The sequence below is a fragment of the Balaenoptera acutorostrata genome, chromosome 6 (genome assembly GCF_949987535.1).
Source record: "Balaenoptera acutorostrata chromosome 6, mBalAcu1.1, whole genome shotgun sequence".
NCBI classification, from domain to species: Eukaryota; Metazoa; Chordata; class Mammalia; order Artiodactyla; family Balaenopteridae; genus Balaenoptera; species Balaenoptera acutorostrata.
Genome location: NC_080069.1, coordinates 25,602,414 through 25,619,323, shown reverse-complemented (window position 1 = coordinate 25,619,323; position 16,910 = coordinate 25,602,414). Strand labels below are relative to the sequence as shown.

General features: G+C 36.7%; 2 protein-coding genes across 2 annotated transcripts in view; one reads left to right on the top strand and one right to left on the bottom strand.

The window, feature by feature from the left end:
• LOC130708400 (serine/threonine-protein kinase MRCK alpha-like) overlaps positions 1 to 16,910 on the bottom strand; it is a 71,449-nt gene that overhangs the window by 30,673 nt on the left and 23,866 nt on the right. Inside the window, exons 6-8 of the mRNA XM_057548349.1 lie at positions 11,246 to 11,329; positions 8,968 to 9,107; positions 1 to 82 (exon numbers count right to left, since the gene is read on the bottom strand). Of these exons, the coding sequence (XP_057404332.1) occupies positions 1 to 82; positions 8,968 to 9,107; positions 11,246 to 11,329 (306 nt within the window). The remainder of the gene's footprint in view (positions 83 to 8,967; positions 9,108 to 11,245; positions 11,330 to 16,910) is intronic.
• On the top strand, positions 15,920 to 16,895 carry LOC130708362 (guanine nucleotide-binding protein G(s) subunit alpha-like). Its single transcript, XM_057548172.1, has one exon. The coding sequence runs from the start codon at positions 16,229 to 16,231 to the stop codon at positions 16,454 to 16,456; it is 228 nt and encodes a 75-aa protein (XP_057404155.1). The 5' UTR covers positions 15,920 to 16,228; the 3' UTR covers positions 16,457 to 16,895.

The following is a 16,910-nucleotide window of genomic DNA, read 5'->3' as shown; positions in this document are numbered from 1 at the left end:
CTTAAACATACGAGGCATTTCCTTTCTCCTTGCAGGAATAAAATCAGAGGGCCAGACTGAACTAACAGAAAACGCTCCATCCCTGAAGGAAAAGCAAGACACTGGGAGTGAGTAGAATCACCGGAAAGCGAGTAAAACAATACATAAACATAATCCTCAATTTTAATTTCCCTGATTTTTAACATTCTTTTTTGTAGTAACTGACAGTGGTCAAAACATTGTATCAGCAGTACCCGGCCTGTCGCATATTATCAGAAAACGCAAGTTAACTCTGGGCTGTCCCTGACTCACCATTCACAGGGAACTAGGAAGGAGCACCTGTCTGACTCCAAAGCCACGGTCCCTAGAAGATGGGCCATGTGCCCTCAGATCAGCTCATTTGTATATTTTTTAAATGTTACCGAGATAGACTTGACATATAATAAACTGCACGTTTTTAAAGTGAACAATTAGGTAAGTTTTGATCTATGTATACACCTGTGAAACCATCACCACACTGTAGGTAATGAACATGTCCATCACCCCCAAAAGTTTCCTGGTACAGCTTTGTAACCCCTACCCCCCATCCTTAGCACTCTTCCCTCCTCCCCCACTGATCTGCTTCCTGTCACTCTAGATTAATTTGCATTTTCTAACATTTTATAGAAATGAAATATACAATATGTGGTCTTTTTGTCTGGCTTTTTCTCAGCATAACAATTTTGTGATGCATTCATGTTGCCACATGGATGAACACTTCATTTCTATGTATTGTTGAGTAATATTTCATTGTATGGATATGCCACAACATATGCGTTCACCCATTAATGGGCATTCGAGTTGTTTCAAGTTTGGGGCTATTTTAAATGAAGCTGTTATGAATGTTCATGTATGTCTTTATGGACATATGCTTTCTCTGGTAGAAATACCTAGGAGGAGAATGACTAGATCATATATTAGGTGTGTGTTTAGCTTTTTATGAAACTGCCAAACTCTTTTTAACAGTGGTTATATGATTTACAAAGCAATATATGAGAGATCTAGGTCCCCCACATCCTCCCAATACTTGAAATAATCTTTTTAATTTTAGTCTTTCTTATGATGTGAAGTGGTACCTCATGGTTATTTTATTTGAATTTACCTAATAATTAATGGTGTTGAGCATGTAAGTATCTGTTATGTGCTTATTTGACATATGTATCTTCTCTATTGAAGTATCTTTTCAAATCCCTTGCACATTTTTTTTAAATTGGGCTATTTTCTTATTATTGGGGTGGCCAAAAATTGCCTTTGGTTTTTAAATAAAAATAAAAGACACATTTTTCATTTTCACCAAGAACTTTATTGTACAATGCATTCACCCTCTTTTTCCACTACCTTCTGCCATTTTTCAGGCAACTCCATAATTCCATCTTCCCAAAACTTTTTATCTTTTTGAGCAAAGAACTGTTCCAGGTGCCTTTTACAGTCTTCCAGGGAATTGAACTTTTTTCCATTAAGAGAATTTTGTAAAGACCGAAATAAATGGAAATCCGAAGGTGCAATGTGTGATGAATACGGAGGATGAATCAGAACTTCCCAGCCAAGCTGTAACAGTTTTTGCCTGGTCATCAAAGAAGCAGGCAGCCTTGCGTTATCCTGATGGAAGATTATGCATTTTCTGTTGACTAATTCTGGACGCTTTTCGTTGAGTGCTGCTTTCAGTTGGTCTAATTGGGAGCAGCACTTGGAATTAATCCTTTGGTTTTCCGAAGGAGCTCATAATAGAGGACGCCCTTCCAATCCCACCATATACACTTTGGTGTGGTTTGGTGGTGGTTCATTTCTCTTGCCCCACGATCTCTTCCATTCCACATTGTTGTACAGTATCCACTTGTCATTGCCCATCACAATTTGTTGCAAAAATGGAACTTTTTCATTACGTTTAAGTAGAGAATCACACACGGAAATATGGTCAAGAAGGTTTTTTTCACTTAACTTATGTGGCACCCAAACATCAAAGTCATTAACATAACCAGGCTGGTGCAAATGATTTTCAACACTTGATTTGGATATTTTGAGTATGTCGGCTATCTCCCACATAATCATAACGTTGATTGTTCTCAACTAATGTCTCGATTTAATCGCTATCAACTTCAACTGGTCTACCCGACCGTGGAACATCAGCCAGCAAGAAATCTCCAGCACGAAACTTCGCAAACCACTTTTGACGTGTTTGATCAGTCACAGAACCATCTCCATACACTGCACAAATCTTTTTTTGCATTTCAGTTGTGTTTTTACCTTTCTTGAAATAATAAAGCATAATGGGCCGAAAATGTTGCTTTTTTCCTTCCATCTTCAATATTAAAATGGCTACACAAAATTCCACCAATTTTGATAAGTTTTTTTTTAATGCACGCTGATATGACAGCTGTCACATACAATCTAACAAAACTGTTTCGAATGAAGTCAAAGACAACTTAGTGCTACTAGAGCCATCTTAGAGAAAAAAACAAATGAACCTTTTGGCCAACCCAATATTAAGTTTTAAGAATTTTTATATATTCTAGATATAAGTCCTTTACCAGATATTTGATTTGCCTCCAGTCTGCAGCTTTTATTACTTCTCTTGACAATGTATTTCAAGGAGCAGAAGTTTTAAATTTTGATGAAGTCCAATTTATCAATTTTTAAATTTTACCTGTTGTGCTTTATGTTGTATCTAAGAACTATTTGCCTTATCCAAGATCAGAAATATTTTCTCCCATGTTTACTTCTAGGTGCTTTATAGTTTTAGGTTTTACATTTAGTTCTATGGTCTATTTTGAGTTAAATTTTGTATATTGTAAAAAGTATAAATCAAAGTTGATTTTTTTACACATAGATATCTAAAATTCCAATTTCATTTGTTGCTAGATTTTGCAACTTGTTGAAAATATTGTATATATTAAAGTAACAGAAAATGCAGAAATATAGTTACAAATGTTTTATATATGAAAGTATATTTTATGTGCATGTTAAAAATATATATGTAAATATATTTTATATGTATATTAGAAATATATATATTTGTACATATATTTCTAGGTTTGTTTTTTTTTTTTTTCAAAGTTGTTTTGGCTCTTCTAACTCTTTTGCATTTTCCTATGACTTTTAGAATCGGCTTGTCAATTTCTACAAAAAGAATTAAGAAGCCTACTGGGATTTTGATTAAGATTGTGTTAAAACTATAGATCAATTTTGAGAACAATCACATTTTTAAAATATTGAGTTCTGCAATGCATGAACACAGTCTCTCTCTCTATTTATTTAGATCTTTGTTAATTTCTTTCATCAATATTTTATAGTTTTCAGTGTACAAGTCTTGCACATCTTTTGTCAGATTTATTTCTAAGTATTTTTTTAATATTTATTTATTTTATTTGTTTTCCTTATTTATTTATTTTTTAATTATTTTTGGCTACGTCAGGTCTTAGTTGCAGCACATGGGATCGTCCTTGAGGCATGAGGGGTCTTTTTGTTACAGCACATGGTCTCTTCGCTGTGGTGCTTGGGCTTCTCTAGTTGTGGTGTGTGGGCTTCTCCCTAGTTGTGGCACAAGGGCTCCAGAGCACATGGGCTCTGTAGTTTGCAGCACGCAGGCTCTCTCATTGAGGTGCACAAGCTCAATAGTTGGGGCTCGCAGGCTTAGTTGCCCCAGGGCATGTGGGATCTTAGTTCCCCAACCAGAGATGGAACCCATGCCCCCTGCATTGGAAAGCGGGTTCTTTACCACTGGACCACCAGGGAAATCCCTATGTTTTGATGCTATGGCAAATGGCATTACTTATTTAATTTTGATTTCTGATTATTTGTTGCGAGTATAAAGAAATGCAATTTATTTTATATATTGATCAAGCATCCTGCAAACTTGCTGAATTCATTGATTAGTTCTAATAGCTTCTTTGTAGATTACATTGAATTTTCTCCATAGATATTCATTTTGTCTATGAATAATTTTGCTTCCTTCTTTCCAACACGGATGTATTTTATTTCTATTTCTTCCCTGGCCTGGATTTCCAATACAATGTTAAATAAGTGTGGTGAGATCAAACATCTTTGTCTTGTTCCTGATCTTAGGGAGAAAGCATTGAGTCTTTTGCCACTAATTATGATGTCAGCTGTGGGATTTTCATAGATGCCCTTTATCAGGAGGAAGATGCTCCCTTCTAAGTGTTCATCAAGAATATATGATTTTGTCAAAAGTGTTTACTGTATCTACTGACATGATCTTTTTCATTTTTTGATACGGTAAAATACATTGATTTTTTAATATAAACCAGCTTTCCTGAGATACACTACACTTGCTCAAGATGCAATATAATTTTTACATAATATTGGATTCGATTTGCTAACATTTTGTAGTTTTCCTCACATGTATGTGCTGATCAGTAATCTGCTGAATCCTCAAGCTAGATCCTCTGTAGATCCATGCAGAGCTAGTGCATGCTCTCAATCTCTCCCTCCCTCCCTCTCTCCCTCTCTCTCTCTCTCTCTCTCTCACTCTCTCCTCTCTAGCTCTGTACTTTGTCCTGTGAACTCTGGCTACTGGGTCTCTCTGGACTCTCAGCTTCATCTCTTCAGTTCAGGGAGTTCACCTGGGTCTGCCTGGGATTCCAATTTCTGTGTTATATACTGGAAGCTCTCACAAGGCAGTAACCTGGGGCAAGTATAGAGCTCACCTCATTTACTTCCCTTCATTGTCTGATATCCAGAACCTTAAATCAGTTCTTTTGTTATTTCACGGGGAAGGTTAAATATAAATATGGCCCCTGTTACTCCGTCTTGGTTGAAAGTAGAAGTCTGTTTGATTCAGCTCACTTGATAATTTTTGGCTTCTCCAACACTTAAAACAAACTCATTTCTTTCCCCCAATGCTACCATTCTCCATTATATCCCTACAGCTGTCAATGTGACCCTCAGTTTTTCAGTCTTGATGACTTAAAACCTCAGTACCATCTGGTATTGCAACTCTTTTCTTCATCTTCCTTTTTCTGCCACTCACCATGTCCCATGAGGTCACTTTAGTAATATTTCCTGCACCTGTCTCTTCTTTTGTAATTCCTGCAGCCACCGCTTTAATGCAGACACTCATTTGATCTGAAGGATGGACAATTGTAAGCTGGACTCCTTGGCTCCAGCACCACTTTAATTTTCCCTGTCCCCAAAATGAAACACACACACACACACACACACACACACAAACACACACACTCCCAAACCAACTTATTAAAAATCTACATCAAGAGTAACTTTCTAAAGTCACCTTCAAGATTATCTAGTTTCCTGTATCAGTTATTTAAGGTAATACCAAATTTCTGACAAAGATGACATTAGCTGATGTGAAGAATACAAAACAAAGTTTGTGAGTAAGGAATCAAAATAAGACAGGATGAATGTAGAGACCCACAGAATCTGTGATAAGGAGAAAGTTCAGGCTGAGCAAGCACACAGCCATCACAGGGCAGGTTACACCTGGAAAAGAAGTGTAAGGGAATACTATGAATAAATGTCTCACTACCTGGAGCCACAGGAAGTGAAGGGACCACCCAGGGAGTGTGCAGAGAAGGAAGAAAAGAAGGCCAAGGACAGATGCTCAGAGACACTAAGAGAAAAGTGTAGAGGAGCCGAAAAGATGCAGAAGAATCAGGGGGAGCAGAGAGCATATTGCCTTTCCCCGAAGGATACACTTTCTATAAGTTCACCGATTCAATATTCTTTATTAAACACTTAAAGAGTGTCTGGAGTGACATTTGCAACAATGGCAGAGTAAGGATCTCTGAAGATTCTCTCCTTCATAAAAGAAATGAGAAAACTAGCAAAATTCATCAGAAACAACTTTTTTAGAACTCTATAAATTAACCAAGGTTTGTGGCAATCTGAGGAGGATTTATTTAAAATAAAAAAGTAAAAAAAAAGCCGAATCTTGGTAAGAAGTATGAGCTTTGTGGTAGCTTAACTCGCCCTAGTCCCATGCTCCATTTCCAGCTCCTCAGTAGCCTTGAAAAATGGCAGCCTGCATTCACAGTGCATCCTAGAAGCCACTGGACACCTGAGGGACCTGGAAAGAGGAGGAAGAAGGAGAAAGGAGCTGGAGTATTAGGCTTGATTCAGAGGTCTCCCAGGGAAAAGTCTATTCCCCAAGGGGAACTTATAAAAAACTATTTCATGCAAGCATTTTAACTGCATAGCTGCCTATGCAGTGCTTAACAGCTGGACAAAATAATAGATTAACCAAAACTCTTAAAAGGAAAAGTTAGAAAATGAGATATCCATAGGGGTTTTGAAAAGGTCTGACATATTGCTAAGAATCTAGAGCATCATGCACATGCATAGAACTGTGAACATGCCTAGGGTTATGCATATGCTCAGGAAAGACCAGAGAAGGACATAAGTTCTCACCTCTGGCTGACATTGGATGCATAGATAAATGTTTTTCATCAAATTTCAGAGGTTTTCTGCCATTATCTCTTCCAATATTCTTGAGGCTTTGCACAAGTATAACGTGTTGTCAACTGCCTGGCTGAGTGTTGAAGAAGTGACCCCACTTGCACACAGAGCTCTTCAGCAAAGTGTGGGAGATTCACTGGTTCCAGATGTTTAAAGAAATCTCTGCAAAATCATTAGCTAACTACTAAGCTAACAAAGTAGAGACATCAAATAACTACACATGACTAAGAATAAAGACTTTATAGATTAGTTTGAAAAATTCACTGAACAAACAAACAACAACTACAACAAACAACAATAACAAATCCTGGAGAAGAAGTAGAATTTGATAACTAGAGCTGACAATAGTATTATTTGAAATGTCCAGTTTAAAAAAATATATACTGTATGACTTGCAAGGAAGCATAAAAGTATGACCAATACACAGGAAAAAAGCAATCAATAGAAGCTATCTCTGAGGAAACCCAGATATTGGATTTACCAGACCAAGATTTAAATCAGCTATTTTAAATATGTTTGAAGACCTAAAGGAAATCATGCCTAAAGAACTAAATGAAAGTATGAGAATGATGTCTCACCAAGTAGGAAATATAAATAAGGAAATAGAAAATACAAAAAGAACCAAACAGAAATTCAAAGGTTGATGAGGACAATAACTGAAACGAAGAATTCACCAGAAGGGGTCAACAACAGAACTGAGCTGGCAGAAAGCAGAATCACTGAACTTGAAGACAGGTCAATTAACATTATCCAGTCTGAAGAAAAGAAAGAAAAAAGAATGAAGAAAAATTAATAAAACCTCAGAGTTCCTTGGGACACCATGAAGAATACTAAACTATATATAATGGGAGTCCCAGAAGGAGAGGAGAGAGAAAAGGGGTCAGAAAGGATAATTGAATGAAAATCTCAAATCAATATATAACCTAACTTTCCATCTTGAGAAACTAGGAAAAGAAGAGCAAACTAAACTCAGAACAAGCAGAAGGAAGGAAATAATAAAGTTTAGAGTGGAAATTAATAAAACAGAGAATAGAAAAATAAGAGAAAATCAAGAAAACCAAAAGTTGGCTTTTTGAAAAGATCAACAAAACTGGATAAACTTTTAGCTAAACTGACCAAGAAAAAAATGAAAGAAACCTCAAATTACTAAAGTCAGAAGTAAAGTGGGAACATTACTTCTGACCTTTCAGAAAATAAAAGGGAATACTATGAACAAGTGTATGCTCCCAAAATTAGATAATCTAAAGAAAATGGAAACATTCCTAGAAAAACACAAGGTACTAAAGCTGACTCAAGAAGATGTAGAAAATCTCAATAGACTTATAACAAGTAAAGAGATTGAACTAGCAATCAAAAAATATCCCATAAAGGAACCCCCAGGACCAGATGACCACACTAGTGAATTCTACCAAACATATTTAATACCAATCCTTCACAAACTCTTTCAAAAATAAAAGAGAAGAGAGTACTTTCCAACATAATCTGAGGTCAGTATTATCCTAATACCAAAACCAGGCAAAAATATCACAAGGCAACAAAACTATAGACCAATATCCTGTGTTAATATAGATGCAAATATCTTCAAAAATTCTATTGAACCCAATCCAACATATTACAAAAAAGATTAGATACCATGACCAAGTGGGATTTATCCCAGGAATGTATGATTGGTTCTATATACAAGTAACAATTAATGTAATACATCATGAGAATTAAGGGGAAAATAATCATGTGATCTTCTCAATAGACACAAAAAAAGCATTTGTCAAAATCCAACACCCCTTACAGATAAAAACACTCAACAAACCAGGAAGAGAAGGCTGTTTTCTCAACCTGATAAAGGGCATCAGCCATGAAAAATAATGAAGTATTGATACATGCTACATGGGTGAGTCTTGAAACATTATGCTTAGTGAAAGAAGCCAGTTACAAAACTCCACATGTTGTATGATTCCATTTATATAAAATTCAGAATAGGCAAATCCATAGAGATAGAAACAGATTAATGGTTGCTGGGGCTGGGGGCAGGGGTGAATGTAGAGTGACTGCTAACTAATAAAGGTTTCTTTTTGGTGTGATGAAAATGTTCTAAAATTAGATTGTAGTGATGGTTTTACAACCTTGTGAATATACTAAAAACCACTGGGTTGCCCATTTTTAAATGGTGAATTTTATAATATACGAATTATATCTCAATATAAAGAGCATCTGGTTTTAAGGTTGTATTTCCTTTTCTGCTACACACACACATACACACACACACACATAAGAATATAAACTTCTGACTAAAAAAAATAAATAAATAAACTATTACAAATATTACACAATTATAATCCATACCCAAGAGGTAATGATGCAAACTTTAGGCAGAAATCTTCTATTTTAAAGTTCACATGGCAATGGAGAAAATTAGAAACTTAACATAAGTTAAATGACAACACTATTTTTAAAAATTTCAGAAACCATTTTTATTCCCAGATTTTTTTGATAAAAAATACTCTCCCTTTCGAAGCTTACCTCATGTCAATCACTTGACTAACTACAACATTGGGTGTTGAGTCTTCTTCTTCATCCATATCATACAGGAAGAGTTTGAAGTCACACACTACAGCCAATGCCCTCTGCCATCCTTTTTTCATCCCTGCTTTCTTTGGAATCTTTAGTTTTTATTTTTCAAAAAACAAATAAAAGCAATCCAAGCTGAAACATCAAATACTACCCAATTATTACATATAAAATTAAAATAATAAAAATGAAAAAAAAATGTGTTATAAATCTACCACTTGTTAAAGATTGGAACAGAACTATATAACATAATTCCTTTGAGGACTAAACAATTCTTAGGTTGTGAAAATAAGATCAATACCATTTCCATTAACACTAGTCACAGCGTTGCCTCTACCTAAGATTAAATTCAATTTTGGTAGCCTCAAATTCAACTCAGATTTTAAATATTTCTGAAGAAGATTCTTTCACTTTTAGTTTCATAATTTATTATTACTGACTGGAAGTCAAATTTACACCATTAGAAGGGATTTTAGCATTCGTTCATTGCAAAGTAAGGTCTAAACAGAAAACTTTGGGAAATTTGAAAATATCCTATCGGGGACACTTAAACTTTATTCTGAAATCATATTCTTCAGATGATTTTCAATTGCATATAATTAATATCATATAACATATCATAAATATTTCTGAAAAATATTGTGCACACATGGTGAAAAGTGATTAATAAACTCTTTAAGACTTCATCTGAAACCAAAATATTGACACTTACCCAGACATGGCCTTCATAGGCTGTTCCCATGCCTTTCTGTGAGTCTAGACAGAAGGCACCTTTCTTCTGATGAAAAGGCACGGGACAAGTTTTTGGAGCTTTTTCTACACAGGTTGTGTGACATGAGAACCCACATGCTTTTTGAGGGAAATAAAGAGATATGATTGTAGGGGATATGATGGTTTGACTCCCTCAACCCCCATTGCAATTCTCTCTACTACTGTAGAGATGAAATGCTAAAAACTACATTTCCCAGACTCCCTTGGAACTAAGTTTTGGACCTGATGTAAGCTCCACTAATAAGATAACTCTCTGTAAGACTTTGAGTTGAGTCAAGATGGGAGAGATGCCTGATGTAGCACATCCATTTTACTGGCTTGGATCTTGACAGAGGGAGTGTGAGGTCACAGCTGCAGTGGTGGTTTCTGAATTTGATGGAAGCTCTCTTAACTCTGCAGCAACAGGGTCTTTCCTGACTCTGGCAGAAGTTGCAGGTTCTGAGGGCTGCAGCAGTGGTGGCAGCTTCCAGATTCACCATCTTCTTGTGACAAAGGTGGGGCTGTCCCAGGCTCAGCAGAGACTGAGTAATGCTGGCAGCAGGAGATGCTCCTGGGAGCTCAGCTCAGAGCCTGCCTCTGCTGCCCTAGGAGAATTGTATGGGCACATAATTCCCCATTTAAAATCCTATTTTCTTTAATATGCTAGGACACATTTATGGTTAAGGCATCTCTGACTGTCACAATGCTGAGGGCAGGAAAGTTGTCCTGCTCAGCACTGTGTGTCCCTGAGTGGACACTCGACAGGACTGGCTGGGGAAACCAATGAGTACGGAGTCTGTTCCCTAGGATGACGTATGAGGTGCCTGTGTAGCACTGTGATCCACTGTTTGATATTTCCAAAAAATATATTTCTTTCTTTCAACGATATCTGCTGTAATAAATTCATTGAGTAAAATAAAAGGATTACAGCTCAAGGATAGTATTCCATTTTCCTGTCACATAAGCTGGTGGATGTCATCCTCATACTCTACTGAGTGTGTACAGGGGCTACCTGCTTTTTCTCAGATCTTCAATTTATTCCCCTCTTTTCAGCACCACATGTCACCTCTGCCTCCTAAAGGACTTGGTGTCCCTAATCCCTGAATCCTTCTAGGTTTCCAAAGTATTAATTATCTTGTGACTTTTTGGCAAGTCATTTCTAAGCACCTGACATTCATATTTCTCAGCTCTCCTAACCCCTCACTCAGGTTCTTCCATCTTTCAAAATTATGTTGACTTATTTGTCTACTCTCTCTCTTTAGTCTGTTTAACAAGTTTCATTAGAAAGCAAAAGTGTAGGCATTTTTGAATCTACTATGTTTAACCAGAAGTCTCCAAGAAAAAAGGAAGAAAAGAAAGAAGGGAGGAAAGGAGAAAGGGAGGGAGGGAAGGGGAGGGGGAGGGAGGGAGGGGTTAGAGACCAAAACGAACTTATTCTCATTTTTCAAGGACCTGCTAAGTTTATAACTAAATCAAGTACCTGAGTTGGAAAGAGGATTCTATTATGATATTCCTTTCTCTTTATCGTTGGGGTGTGAACTGGAAGGTGAGCAGAATCTGTGATCTGAATCAAAGAGACAAAAATAAATATAGGCAAGTTACCTGTCACCAAAATTATAAGAATTAAATTATTTCTCAAGTAAGACAAAAGAATAATACTTGTTAGACAAAAACACAATAAAACTAAAATTCTCACAAAGCTGAAAATATATTTTAAGTAATTTAAATCTATGCTTTCAATTTCTACAAACAAAATACATGTATATTTCATATACTTTATATCAATTTGGCTATTTTTAAATGTGTGTCATAGCATGTGCATGTAGACTACATTAAAAGGAGAATATTAATCATACACGTATTTAAAGATACTTTCATTAAGTAGATATACGATCAGAATCTTCAAAAGATTTCTTCAACTACTTGTCTTATAAATGTAGAAGGGATTTATGGCTGTAAATATGTAGAAATACATTAAAATCAATTATAGAGGGTTCAGCAAGATTTTGTGAATACTACTAATCTAAAAATGGGTGCAGGTAACTTAGATTACATTTCTTAAATTAGACTTCAAAAGCATATGAAATTGGGCTGTTTATATGATATAAAATTTTTCTTTCCGAGGAAATAGTAGAAAATACGTTTTGAAATGGAAAGAATTGGATGCTTACAGATGTTACTGGGGAATAAGGTTTGATTGTAAGTGAAGATGCTGCACAGCTGAGCAGAGCATATAAGTATATAGACTTGAATAATGACAAATACAATGGAGAAAAAATACAAGAAATTGATAGTAAATGCAGGAGATTCAGAACATTTGCCAAATTTTCAAAGTTATGAAGAAAAAAATGCCTCTTTGTGACACTTGATGAACCTACACAGACACATCGTAATCACACGAAGTCCATAGTCTACATTAGGGTTTACTCTTGGCCCTGTACATTCTATGGGTTTGGACAGATGTATAAGGACATATGTTTATCAGTATGGCACCATACAGAATCGTTTCACTCTCATAAAAATCTTCTCTACTCTGCCTGCTCATCACCTCACCCCCAACCCCTGGAAACTACATGATCTTTTTACAGCATGTAGTTTTGCCTTTTCTAAAATGTCATATAGTTGGAATCATACAGTATGTAGCCCTTTCAGATTGGCTACTATCACTTGGTAAGATGCACTTTAGATTCCTATGTCTTTTCATGGCTCCATAACTCATTTATTTTTATCACTAAATAATATTCTATTGTCTTGACGTATCACAGTTTATTTATCCAGTCACCTACTGAGGGACATCTTGGTTGCTTCCAAGTTTGGGCAATTATAAATAAAGTGGCTATATACATCCACGTACAAGATTTTGTGTAGAGGTAAGTTTTCATTTCATTCGGGTAAATACCAAGGTGCTAAGCTGCAGGATTGTTTGTTTTCTTATTGTAGAGTTTTAAGAGTTCTTTGTATGTTTTGGATAACAAATCTTTATCAGATTTGTCTTTTGCAAATATTTTCTCCCTGTCTGTGGCTAGTCTTCTTAGTCCCTTGACATTGTCTTTTGCAGAGCAGAGGTTTTTAATTTTAATAAAGTCCAGCTTATCAATAATTTAGTGGATCATGCTTTTGGTTTTATATTTAAGAACTCATTACCAATCTCAAGGTCAATGAGATTTTCTCCTATGTTGTAGTTTTGCATTTTATATTTAGGTTTATGATCAATTTCAAATTAATTTTTATAAAGAATGTAAGGTCTGTGTCTAGGTTTATATTTTTCCATGTGGATGTCTAGTTGTTCCAGCACCATTTGTTGAAGAGACTCTCTTTGGTCCACTGTATGCTTCTGGGCTCTTTATTATATTCCATTGATCTACTTGTCCATTCTTTTGCCTTAAAAAGGATTGAAATTCTGACACATGCTATAACATAGATGAAATGTGAAGATATTAAGTGAAATTAGCCAGACAAAAAGGGGCAAATATTGTATGATTCTACTTATATAAAATATATAGAATAGGCAAATTCATAGAGACACAAAGTACTTCAGAGTTTACCAGGGACTGAAGGGAAGGGAAATGACAAGTTATTGTCTAATGAGGATAAAACTTACTTCTGTTCGGGGAGATGGAAAAGTTTGAGAAATAAATACTGTAATGGTGATGTTTGCAGAACATTGTGAACGTAATTTATGCCACTGAACTCTACACTTAAAATGAATAAATAGAAAATTTTATGTTATGTATATTTTACAACAAAACAAATAAGTAACTAACTAAAAATAGCTCGTACATGACAGAAGTGACATTACAAATTGTTAGGGAAATGATAGACTAGTCAGTGAATGGTACTTGGACAACTAACTTTCATGGTATCAGGGTGGCAAAAGTTAGATTCCTACTTCATAGCAAACAAAGATATAATTTCCTGGTGATTTAAGGACCTAAATGCAAAAAAGCAAAACTTTAAATCTTTTCAAACCTTTGGGGACAGAAGGATACTATAGAAATGGATTTCTTAGAAAAAAAGCTCAAGCAATAAAAGGAAAGACTGATAAATTTTAGTAATTAGAATTAAAAATCTCTGCATGACAAAATGAAAGCAATAATAAGACACCACTTCATCAGAACTACAAAATTTCAAATGTCTAGTAGCAGCAACGGTTGACATGGGTATAACAAAATGAGAACTCTTACATGCTGCTAAGTGAGAGTGGAAACTGGTTTTTAAAAACTCTATTGCCCAGCAAAGTGAGAAGAGCATGCACATGGAGGGTAATTTAAGGTGGGGACGCAGAACCCATGTAGTGTGAGAAGTGATGGGTTAGCTGCAGAGATGGCAGATTGGTCACAGAGAATAGAGCCACTCAAATAATAAGCATATTGAGAATAATAAAAGGCAAGTTTCTCACTATCATCACAGAAAGGAGCTACAAATATGGAAAGAGAGAAAACGAGAATGAACCCTATAATGTTGGATTGAAATTAGAGGTATGAATATGTGTATGAACTCATAGTTTTTATAGGTAAGTAAGTAGACAGCTAGGTAGGTAGAGATGATAGATGGACAAATAGATGATAAATAGATACATATAGAGAGACTGATATATAATATATTTTTCTCCATCTCTATCCAATAAAACGTTCTGGAATACTGATACCCCAATAGCAATAAGCACACCTAACACCCAGATATTGACTTCTAAATACCATTTTCCACTAAAAGCAATCAGAGTGCCTTGGAGAAATGGCTAAATCTAGGGCTGGGAAAATACAGATGAGCTGTACAGCCATTTGAATGCCAGAATAAATTAAGACTATAATGGATTATAAGCCATGGATAAAATTAAAAATACTATGTGTCCATACAGATATAAATAAATTGCAAGTTTGGTGAGAAATGGGGTACTTACCATTTCAGAGTACCTCTCTACAAAGTACTCATTAATTACAAAGGAGAAAAAGTAATTTCAACATGGAGAGGCCTGGAAAAATCTCACCTTAGTGCAGAGGTCAAAGTAAACATCATCAATAATGGAATAAGTCAAAATCATATACCACCTGACAGGATACAATGAGAAGACCCCAGTATCACTTCTGTGATATTCTTAACAAAGATGCATAATCTGAATCAAGTCGTGAGGAAACACTTGTATAAAAAGAGAGACATTCTCTTCTACACCAGCCTGTGACTTTCAAGAGTATCAAGGTAATGAAGTAAAAGAAAGACTAAGAAATTCTTCTATATGGAAAGAGACTAATGAGAGATGACAACCAAAAGCAAAGTACAATTTTGAACTGCATCCTTTTGCTATAATGGACACATGGGGACAGTTGGTGATACCTGAAGTGGTCTGAGGATTAGATGATAGTAATGCATCAATGTTAGTGAGATGGTTGTATTATATATTATAGGAAGTAGGAGAATATTCTTATTGGTCAGAGTACAAGATAAAGAACTCAAGGTGATGGAAAATCAAATGACAACTTTCAAATAGTCTAGGAAAAATAAATTTATACTCTACTTGAAATATTTCTGTAAAATTTGTGATTGTTTCAAAAACATTAAGCCATCAGTTGGCAAAATTTTACATTGAAAATATGCATTTCACCACCCAACAACTAACAAATTCTCCCATATGTATATAGGCAAGTGGGTCCCAACGGGCTCATTATAATAGAGAAATTGTAATAAGGAAAAAAAGTCATCAACTGATCAAAAGGAGCATGGTTATGTGAATCCAAGTATATTTATACACTGGAATACTACACAGAAGTTAAAATTAATGAGCTGTTTTGACATGAATAAATAGTGTGAAAACAATAAGTTGTAAAACAATAGGGATAATATTTGTGTGTTTTAAGCAGACCAAGAAATCCTGTGAACTTGAAGGATACATGCTTATGATATAAAATATAAGAAGGTGAAGGGAAGAATGCACACCATTTCAGAATATTCAATCACCTCCCAGGAAAAAGAAGAATGAAGCTAGATGGGCTCAACTGTTCAGTATCAAATTAATTTTCTTTTTATCTGAATCAAAAATGGCAAACTGTTTTGCTAAATTTGTGGGTAGTAGGTTAATGGGCTTGCGATAGATTATTCCTTGTACCTTCTTCCATGATGGAAATATTTTATTGTTAAAAATTTAAAACAATAGAGCAGCTCCCGCAGCTCCTGCTCTGGTCCGCCTCGGTCCGCGGCGGCCATCAGACCCCTCGGCTTCGGCTCGAGGGGCCGGGAGCCGCGCGCTCGGCTCGGTCAGACCGACACCACCCTCCCCGCGCGGCCCGCAGTCCGCCCCGCGCGCTCCTCCCCGAGGAGCCGAGCCCGCGCCCGGCCCGCTCGCCCGGCGCTGCCCCGGCCCTCTCCGCCCGCGTGAGGCCGCCCGCGCCCGGCCCCGCCGCCGCCGCCGCCGCCGCCGCCGCCGCCGCCGCAGCCCGGCCGCGCCCCGCGCCCCGCCGCCGCCGCCGCCATGGGCTGCCTCGGAAACAGTAAGACCGAGGACCAGCGCAACGAGGAGAAGGCGCAGCGCGAGGCCAACAAAAAGATCGAGAAGCAGCTGCAGAAGGACAAGCAGGTCTACCGGGCCACGCACCGCCTGCTGCTGCTGGGTGCTGGAGAATCTGGTAAAAGCACCATCGTGAAGCAAATGAGGATCCTGCATGTTAATGGGTTTAATGGAGAACAATATTACCCCTAGATGATGGCTTCAATTTCTCATCTTCCCGGCTATGTCCCATCACACTTTGCATGCTGGAATTGCCCGTCTTAGGAACTTCTAATAAGAATACTATTCTGTTGGGGAGGGGGGAGGGGGCCCTACCACCTAACCTCTAAAGATAACAAAAAACACCAAAAAAAAAAAAACAAAATAAAAAAACAAAAAAAGGAATCCCTAATTGACAAAACTGTAGTGTATCAACCATCCAAGGCATCTACATAAAAAGTGATTGACAGTTTACTGTACCAAAAGTTGGCATTTGAGAGCTATGACACATCCTTACTGAGCCACCTACTGTGTACTAGATGCTATGCTAGACCCCTGAACCCTTCTAATACCTACTAACAGCCTGCTCTTCTATCTGTGACTCTGTTCTACAAGTAGAAATAAGTATTAACATGTGATAAATAAAAATTATCTGCATGTCTCAGCA